The sequence below is a fragment of the Myotis davidii genome, unplaced genomic scaffold, assembly GCF_000327345.1.
Source record: "Myotis davidii unplaced genomic scaffold, ASM32734v1 scaffold223, whole genome shotgun sequence".
NCBI lineage: Eukaryota > Metazoa > Chordata > Mammalia > Chiroptera > Vespertilionidae > Myotis > Myotis davidii.
This window is the reverse complement of record NW_006294609.1, coordinates 5,404,918-5,414,764: the sequence shown is the minus strand read 5'-3', so window position 1 is coordinate 5,414,764 and position 9,847 is coordinate 5,404,918. Positions and strand designations below refer to the sequence as shown.

Here is a 9,847-nt window from a genome sequence, read left to right as displayed (position 1 = left end):
CCCTTCGCATCCCGCGGCTCCGTCGGGCCTCGGCGTCCTGGGGGGGAGGGATGAACCGGAGGCCAGGACGCTCAGGATTGGGCGCCTGCGGAGTGCGCCCCTTCCTCCCCGGCCCAGCATTAATTAGCACGTGCAGCCATGGATTGCAAACAGATGGCCCGCGGGCCAAACGCAGCCAGAACCTGATTTTGGTCCCTCACTCCTCCCCACGGTTTTCTAAAAGCGTGAATGCGTCAGTTTCCCCACCACCCCCTTTGTATTAGTACACCAATTTAAAAAAATATATATTTTGTATTGATTTCAGAGAGGAAGGGAGAGGGAGAGAGAGGTAGAAGCATCCATGATGAGAGAGAATCATTGATTGGCTGCCTCCTGCACGCCCCCCTACTGGGGACTGAGACCAACACCAGGCATGTGCCCTGGTCAGAAATCAAACCATGACCTCCTGGTTCAGAGGTCGATGCTCAATCACTGAGCCATGCCAGCCAGGCTAGTACACCCATTTAAAAAAAATAATTAGCACATAAAAGTTTATTAAACATTCTATTGATCTTAGACATGGGATATGTTAAATTTATAGAATGATTTTTAGAGAATTGACATTAAAATGATGACTCTTACCATCCATGAATTTGGATTTAGCCAACAGGTATTGACGTCCCCAACTAGAAGGGTACACCCGTTTTTAAACCTTTCTGTGACATGTCTGGCCCCTAAGGATTGTGACTTTGTGACCCCGTGACCTGCCTCCCCCAGCAGGCCCCACCCACCTGCAAGAACTTGTCAAAGCGGAAAAAGGACCCCTTTAGCTCCTGCTTCTTCTGTTCCAACTGTTCCCGGCGCTGCATCAGGACTGCCATCCTGTTCTGGAACGCCTGGCGTGTGAACATGGGTGTCTGTGTGTCCAGGGTTTCAAGTCATCCAGCGCCTTTAAGTTCACACTTAACTCCTCTCATCTGTGGTCCCTGATCATGTCACTGCACCCCTCCTCACATCCACCCATAGCTCCCACCAGCCGCAAGGAAGCCCAGGTGCCCTTCTGCAGCCCCTGCGTGTCCGTGTCCCTGCCCTTTCTCAGGCCTCATCTCACCCTCCCCACTCTGACACTGTGTCTTCCGGCCACTTGGCCACCTGAGCTTTGTCCTCGCCTTCCAGCCTTTGTATATGCTGTTTCCTCTTTGTTTCTTCCTTCTCACACTGTCCCCCTTTGATGGATAAGCCAACTTGCCCTTCAGCAATCCCTAAGACACCACCTCCTCCAGGAAGCCCTCCTTGGTCACCCTCATGTGGAAATAGGGGCTTTCTCTGGGCTCTTACAGTCCTTCTCAGTGCGTCCCCCTCCTGGCAGTCACCAGCTGGACATGGTCTGGGTCCTTCTCTAGACTGTGAGCCCCTGAGGACAGGGACCATGGTGAGACCCCTAGATCCGGGCGAGTGCCCTGCACGTGGGTGCTCAGAGCACATTGATTGGCACCAACAACTGATTTCCTTGGATCCCCACTTGACAGGTGAGGAAACCAGGGCTCAGCGTGGTGACGTGACTTGCTCAGGCCTGGGAGCTAATAAATGGGCTCTAGGATTTCCCATTCCCCTGCTCACCACCATTTTTTTGGTCTGGGGTCCCCACAAGTCTCAGGACTACAGGGGGGGCTCACCTCCCTCTGGGCCCGCAGGCCCCGGTCCACATCCACCAGCTCCTGCCTCTTCTGCAGGAGACACAGCACTGGCAGGGAGCGGCCGGGATTCCGCTCCGGGATCTTCCTGGAGGGGCTCACGGAGGAGGTGGGGGTGAAGGAGGGAAGAGTCAGGGCCCCCAAACTCCCCCCTAGTGCCTGAAATGCCCCCATTAGCCACCTACTGGCTGTGGAATTCTTCATTCATTCATTCATTCATTCAACAAATTGTACTGAGCACCTAGCAAATGCCTGGCACCATCACAGCACTGGGGCCCCTGCTGGGGACAAGACAGACAGAAAGCGGCCCTGCGGGAGCTGGCATCCCGGGGGGAGGGGGCACACACACAGGAGATAAAGCTAACAAATAAGAAGAAGCAATGCCAGGACATGGTAGGTGCCAAGGTGACAAATCCTTCAGTGCGGAAGGGGGTCAAGACGTCTCTCTGAGGAGGGCCAGAACCTTGGTGAGCGGAAGGGGCGGGCGGGAGGAGAGAGATGGGGATTACAATCAGAGAATTTGTGGGGGCCAGAGGGTGGCGAGGGAGGACTTGGGCCTTGATTGTGAGTGAGGTGGGCAGCGGGGGAGGCTTCTGAGCAGAGGAGGGGTCCCCCTGGCCGCTGTGGGGGACAGAGACAATAGGAGGGGCAGGAGAGCTGCAGGAGACCGGTGACAGGGTGATGGGGTGACAGATGAGGTGGTTCTGATCGGGCGGTTGTAGTGCGGAGGGGAGGAGGGGTCCGTTCTGGATACAGTTTGAGAGCTGAGCTGATGGAGTGATGAGGGAGGTGAGAGAGGAGTCCGTGCCCTGGCCGGTTTGGCTCAGTGTATGAGGCATTGGCCGTGGACTAAAGGATCTGGGTTTGATTCCTGTCAAGGGGACATGCCCGAGTTGCAGGCTCTATCCCCAGTAGGGGGCGTGCAGGAGGCAGCTGATCACTGATTCTCTCTCATCATTGATGTTTCTCTCTCTCTCTCTCTCCCCCGACCCCTTTCCCTCCCTGTGGGCCCAGAAGGAGATGAGCCCCCATTGTAGTCCTTTTATCTGAATCAATACAAATATATTTTTAAAAAAATAGAAAGAAGGAGCTCGAGGTGAACCTGGGACTAAGAGCTGGGAGGGTGTTGCTGATGGAAGAAGGTGAGTGGGGGGAGGCGGCCAGGGGAGATCAGCTCCCTGCTGTGGCCGAGTTGAAACTGAAGACGCCTGTTAGAGCTCCGGGGAGGGGTCCCGCCTGTTAGAGCTCCGGGGAGGGGTCCAGCAGGCAGCCCCCTCCGGTCGGCTGTGTAGGGAGCAGGAGGGATACACTAACTCCATTCGGCAAGCCTTTCCCAGCGCCGGTTCAGGGAGACGCTGCCATTTTCAGATTCTAAGACTGCGGTTGGGACCCTCAGTCACTCCACGGAACACAACGCAGGCCTGGGACAGGCTTCCTCCACCCTCCCTTTAAAAATGCAGTTTGCAGGCATAGGGGGCAAAAGTTCATAGAATAATTCCTTCCCACCTGGGTTCAGACCATTTAATCTCAGCTGGATGTCAGCTGGGGTGAGAATCAAGGGCAGGTTAGAGATGTGGGCTGCTGACCCCCCGCTCTGCTCTCACCAGCCCGGAGACGTCAGGGAAGTCCCTAGTTCTCTCCGAGCCTCAGTTGTTTTCATCTGTGAAATGGGGGCGATGATCTCCCACCGTGAACAGGCTGTGGAAGCCAGGATCCAGGACTTGGGAGGGAATGGGCCACCCGCTCACTCCTGCCCTCCTTCCAGCCCTCCCTGCCACCCCCAGACACTCACATCGGCAGCTTGTCTTGCAAGGCCAGTCGGAAATGTCTCTCCCAGGACACGGCCATTCTCTTGGCGATTTCTGGGGCTTTCTTTCCACCTGGAGGGTTTCTGATGGAGGGTGGTGCAACAGCGTGTTCGGTACTCCCAGAAGGCAGCCACCAAGCAGGCCCTGGTTGCCCAGGCAACCATCAACGCAACATTCCATTGCCTGGCTGAGGCCCGGGAAATCCACCCAGGGAGGGAGAGGGCGGGGCTGCCAGGAGGGCAGCAGCCTCTGCCCCTTCTGGGGGCTTTAACTCCCCGTCTAAATTGGGGTTGCCAGAGGAGAGGACGTGGGTCCCTTGGCCAAGAATTCACCCCTCTTGGTGACCCATGTCTGGTCAGGCCTCTTCCTGGCTGGGTGGGGTGGGACCTTGCTAACGTGGCTCTATGCCCAGATGTCTGTTATTATTGGGCACCCACTGTTGGCCAGGTCTTGGGTGGGGTCACTTACTCCCCTGCAAGGTGCCGAGGGCCTACCATGTTCCAGCCCCTTGAGGGTCCACTTCCTTTGCTGGGGATGGGGCTCCCCTGGCCACGCCTCACGGAGGGGGCCCCGGGCCTGGCTGGGGAGCTAAAGAGGACAGCTGGAGACCAGCTGGGAAGAGACCCGTGATCTGGATTTGGAGGCTGGGGGTAGGGGAGCAGCTGACGTGTGGTTTAGGCAATTACTGTGGGTCAGACACAGTCCTAAATAACTCAGGTAGCCACACATCTAGGAGAACGACTTGTAAAAAACTGGCAGCACCAACTCCTGGCTAGGGAGCCATTGGAACTCTCAAAGTAATTCAGTGTCAGATTTAATCCGTGAACAGCACTGCAGAGGTGGTATTAGGGGCAAGTACTCAGTAACATTACAAACACCCATGGGTATGCCCTAGCCGGTTTGGCTCAGTGGATAGAGCGCGGGCCTGCGGACTGAAGGGTCTCAGGTTCGATTCTGGTCAAGGGCACACGCCTGGGTTGCGGGCTCGATCCCCTCAGTAGGGGGCGTGCAGGAGGCAGCTGATCAATGATTCTCTCTCATCATTGATGTTTCTCTCTCTCTCTCCCTCTCTGAAATAAGTAAAAATATATTTTTTAAAAAAACGCACACCAGCTCACACACCCTTCCCACTTTAAAATTGTGGAAGTGGCTCTTAGTTAAAAAAAGAAAGAAATGTATTTTCACATTGCAGGTAACACTATTTAAAAACTATAATTACTTATAAATGCCTGTATTGCTTAAAACAACTGCTAAGCATTTTATTGGAGCATATTTTTTTTAAATGGAACTAAAATAATGTTATCTTTGAGCAGTTTGCAGTAAACTGTAGACTATCCACGAACATTGATGTGACGTGACAAGGTACATGATCTAGATTTTTCCTGATTTTAAAAAAATATTGAGATATAATTGGATAAAGTAAAATTCACTTTTTCCACGTACGGTTCTGTGAATTTTGGCAAATACATAAAGGCATGTAACCACCACCACAGTCAAGATACAAAACGCTTGCCCCAGAAGTTCTCATGTCCCTTTGTACTCAACCCTTGTCCCCACCGCAGCCCTTGGCCGCCACTGACCTGTTCTCTAGCCCTATAATTTTGCCTTTTTCAGAAAGTCGTGAATAGAGCCTATACCAGCGGTTCTCAACCTGTGGGTCGCGACCCCTTTGGCAGTCGAACAGCCCTTTCACAGGGGTCGCCTAAGACCATCCTGCATATCAGATATTTACATGACGATTCATAACAGTAGCAACATGACAGTTATGAAGTAGCAACGAAAATAATTTTATGGTTGGGTCACAACATGAGGAACTGTATTTAAAGTGCCAGAAGGTTGAGAACCACTGACCTATACCTTGTAGCCTTTCGAGTTTGGTTTCTTTCATTTAGCAATATTCATTCTTTTTTAAAAAAAATATTTTTTTTATTGATTTCAGAGAGGAAGGAAGAGGAGAGAGAAATAGAAACATCCATGATGAGAGAGAATCATGGATCGGCCGCCTCCTACAAGTCCCCCACGGGGGATCACTGGGGATCAAGCCCACAATCCGGGCATGTGCCCTTGACTGGAATCGAACCTGGGACCTTTTGGTTCACAAGCTGACGCTCTATCCACTGACCCAAACCGGGCAGGGCAGCAATATTCATTCTTGATCCATTCATGTTGGTGTGTGAATCAGCAAGGTGCATCCTTCTTCACTGCTGAGTAGAATTTCACGGTATGGTTTGTCCATTCACCTTCCAGTTGGGGTAGTTCTAGTTCTCGACAATTATGGTATAAAGATAGTATTTCCATGCATTTTTTGTGTGTGAACGTAAGCTTTTGTTGGGTCCTGTGATAAGTGTTCATTCAACCGTATAAAACTCTGTAAACTGGTTTGCAGTGTGCCTTACCGTTTTGATATTCACACGAGCCATGCATGAGAATTCTGATTGCTCCATAGCTTCGCCAGGCGTTGGTATTGCCAGTTTTTAAAAAAATATTTTTCAATTGATTTCAGGGATAGAAACATCAGTGATGAGAGAGAATCATCAACTGGCTGCCTCCTGCACGCCCCACACTGGGGATCAAGCCTGCAACTCGGGCATGTGCCCTGCCTGACCAAGAATCAAACTGTGACCCCCTGGTTCATAGGTCGACACTTAACCACTGAGCCATGCTGGCTGGGCTGCCAGTGTTTCTTACAAAGTCATTATGATAGATGTGTAGCTGTCTATTGATTCTGAGATCATTGTAGATTCATCTGCAGTTTAAAAAAATTATACAAAGAGGTGCCATACCCCTTCACCCAGTGCCCCCCCGCCCCCGTGGCGACTTCTTGCACAACTCTACACTATCACAACCAGGAAACTGGCATTGAGAATCCACTGACCTTACTCAGATTTCATTTGCATGACTGTGTATTCAGTTCTATGCATTTTTATCTCATTTGGATGCTAGCGATCGCCACAGTCCAGATACAAAACATTCATCTCAAAGGTCCCTCCTGCCCGCCTCCCTAACCCCTGGCACCCATTCATCTGTTCTCTGAGTGGTTTGGTCACACCAGGGAGGTTATGTAATTGGAATCACATAGCATGTAACCTTTTGAGAGTGGCTTTTAAAAATATTTACTTTTATTGATTTCAGAGAGGGAGAGAGAGAGAGAAACGTCAATGATGAGAAGGAATCATGGATTGGCTGCCTCCTGCATGCACCCTACTGGGAATTGAACCCACAACCGGGGCATGAGACCAGAATCGAACCTGGGACCTTTCATCCGCAGGCTGACGGTCTATCCACTGAGCCACACCAGCTAGGGTGAGAGTGGCCTTTTTCACTCAGCTGCATCCCCTTGAGAGCCCTGCTCATTGCTACCTGTATCCATGTTTGTTCTTTTTGATCACTAAGCAGCATTCCACAGCAAGAATGGGCAATGTTTGTTTAACATTCAGGCTGAAGGACATTTGGGTTGTTTCCAGTTCAGGGCTATTATGAATAAAGCCACTCTGAAGATTCAGGTCCTTAATTTTGTATGAACCTAAGTTATCATTTCTCTGGCATAGCAGATGCCCAAGAGCATAACTTCTGGGTCCTACAGGAAATGCCTGTTTAGTTTTAGTTTTGTTTTTATTTTTATTTTTTTAAAAATATATTTTATTGATTTTTCACAGAGAGGAAGGGAGAGGGATAGAGAGTTAGAAACATCGACACGAGAGAAACATCGATCAGCTGCCTCCTGCACACCCCCTACTGGGGATGTGCCCGCAACCCAGGTACATGCCCTTGGCTGGAATCGAACCTGGGACCCTTCAGCCCGCAGGCCGACGCTCTATCCACTGAGCCAAACCGGTTAGGGCTAGTTTTGTTTTTAAAGAAACTGCCATATTCCTTTCCAGAGCGGCGGTGCCATTTTATATTCCAACCAGCAGTGTGGGAGCGATCTAGTTTTCTGCAGCCTCACTGTTACCCCCCCTTTTTTAGACATTCTGAAGGTGTGTTGTGGTCTTTCAGTTCTCTAATGGCCAATGGTGATGAACACCTTCTCGGGTGCTTATTCGCCATCCGCAATCCTCCTCAGCAAAATATCTGTCCACGACCGTCGCCTGTGCTCTAACTGGATTGTTCTCTTTCCCGCTGTTGAGTGCCGAGACGTCTCCCCGCATATGCCTCCGTGCTCCGGGGGAGCCTCTGTCGGACATGAGCTTCCCCCCAGGCTGGAGCCTCTCTTTCATCCTCTCCCACGATCTTCGATGAGGTGCAATCTGCCACCGTTTCCTTTACGGGTCGTGCTTTTGGTATCAAATCCAAGATGGGATTTGAACTCAGGCCGTCTGGGTGTAGAGTCACCTTCTTAACCACAACACTGCAGATACAGGGGAGCCCTTCTTGGGTCTTTCCTTCCTCAGGCCCATTCCCGCCCCCAAGATGCCATCATCTCGAAGCCAGCATGCATCCTTCCTTTCTTAATGTCTATTGTTTTAGGGGCGTATGTTTGCAAATGTTTATTGAGCACCTGCTATGTACCAGATACTATGTGAGGATGCAGCAGCGGATCAGACAAGACCTGCCTTCAGGGGGCTTGCAGGCTAATGGGGAGGCCAAGTGAATCAAATAGTCTTCTAGCCCTAGCCGGTTTGGCTCGGTGGATAGAGGATCGGCCTGCGGACTGAAGGGTCCCAGGTTCGATTCTGGTCAAGGGCACATGCCCAGGTTGCGGGCTCAAACCTCAGTGTGGGGCATGCAGGAGGCAGCTGATCGATGATTCTCATCATTGATGTTTCTATCTCTCTCTCTCTTCCTTTCTCTCTGAAATCAATAAAAATATTTAAAAATAGTCTTGTAAATATGTCACCACACTCTGATAGGGTGAGGGGAGGTGTAGAGTACAAGGAGGGGGCAGGGAGGCCTCCTGAGGAAGTGACATGTCAACCCAGACCTGAAGGAGGAGGAGGGGTGAGAAGAGGAGCGGGGCAGTATTCCAAGTAGAGAAAACAGCATGTGCAAAGGTCCTGAGGCAGGAGGACGGGGCCCTCCTAGAAGAGAGCAAAGGCCTGTGGGTTGGCGTGCAGAATTCAAGGATGATGGGGTAGGTCAGGCCTGGATAGGGCCAAGGAGTGGCCACACCTGTGCTACAAGCAACAGATGAGGGAGTTAGGTGACTCCTCCACGGATATGAAGCTGAGAAGCGATGGACCCTGGCGTTTGTTCATATAGAGATCCCTCCCCCATCCCCTCTCAGGAACTGTTCACAGCATAGAAGAAAGGGGAGGAGGTCCCTGGGGCCAGCCACTCCACCCCAGGCCTCAGCAGTCCTCTCTGTTAAATGGGGTGCCACTCCCACATCCTGTGGGTGCTCCCCTGCCACACCGGCGAGGCCGAGGTCCCAGCCTCCCACCTGTCTCTGTCCTCATGTCCTGGGGAATGGCTTGGGTGGGGCCCCTGAATGACAGGAGGACACAACTCCTCTGTCGGCCTTGCCCTTGGCCACAAACCCACACGCTCTGGAAAGATCCACTCTCCTCACCCCCGCCCCCAAGTCTCAGGCCTTGCTGGCTTCCCCCTTCCTGCTTCTCCATTCCGAGGCCGGGGTGCGTGTGTGTGCAGAGGCGGGCGGGGAACGTGGGGACTAGGGCTGAGGAAGGAGGAAGCAGGGCGTGGACTGATAGACACCTTGTTTCAGGCCAAGGCAGGAGGGGGTTTTGGAAATCCTGCTCGCTCCTCCCACCGCTGCCTCCATCCCACATGGCTCCCTGCCCAGCTCCGTGCCCAGCGATCACAAATGGGGCTTTGTGTTCCCCGGACAGAGAGCACACGTCTCACCCCGACCTGGGCCGGGGCTTGCCTGCCTTGCGCCCGTCTTGGCCTCAGGAGAGACGGTGCCGCTTCCCAGGAGGGGAAACTGAGGCCTGGAGAGGAACAGGTCCGCGCAGTCAGGGGAGGAGCCTGCCTTCTGCTTTGGGGGTGAAGATGGAGAGGGGCGGGCGGCACCGTGGGGAGAAAGGAAGGAAGTAAAAAACAACACGACTCCTGTCACTTTCCGATTCCAGCCCTCGCGGGGAACGGAGTCCCTTTTAGCCCGGCAGAGTGTGTGTTGAATCTTCCTGATGCGCCAGGCGGTGTGGGAGGTGCGGCATGAATCAGACATTGTCCCTGACATTTAGGAGATAAGACGAGCGTGTAAATCACCAGGAAAACAAGGGGACGAGAGACCAAGGTCACAGAGCGGGGCTGCCAATGGGCAGGGGTTGCGGGTGGAGGGGGCGGGTGGGGGAGTGATCATCGCTGCCTTCCCGGCCGCCATCCAGGGCTTCCCATGGGCTGGGAGCCCAGCTACAAACAAGAGCCGCGGCGCCTTCGGAGACCAGAGGCAGCCACAGCTAT

General features: G+C 52.7%; 1 protein-coding gene across 1 annotated transcript in view; it reads right to left on the bottom strand.

The window, feature by feature from the left end:
- The window catches only part of CFAP73 (cilia and flagella associated protein 73), a 14,484-nt gene extending 10,920 nt beyond the window's left edge, over positions 1-3,564 (bottom strand). The window contains exons 1-4 of the mRNA XM_006769007.2: positions 3,466-3,564; positions 1,656-1,761; positions 771-875; positions 2-37 (exon numbers count right to left, since the gene is read on the bottom strand). Coding sequence (XP_006769070.1) covers positions 2-37; positions 771-875; positions 1,656-1,761; positions 3,466-3,521 — 303 coding nt within the window. The 5' untranslated portion in view covers positions 3,522-3,564. The remainder of the gene's footprint in view (position 1; positions 38-770; positions 876-1,655; positions 1,762-3,465) is intronic.
- Between the last annotated feature and the right edge of the window lie 6,283 nt (positions 3,565-9,847).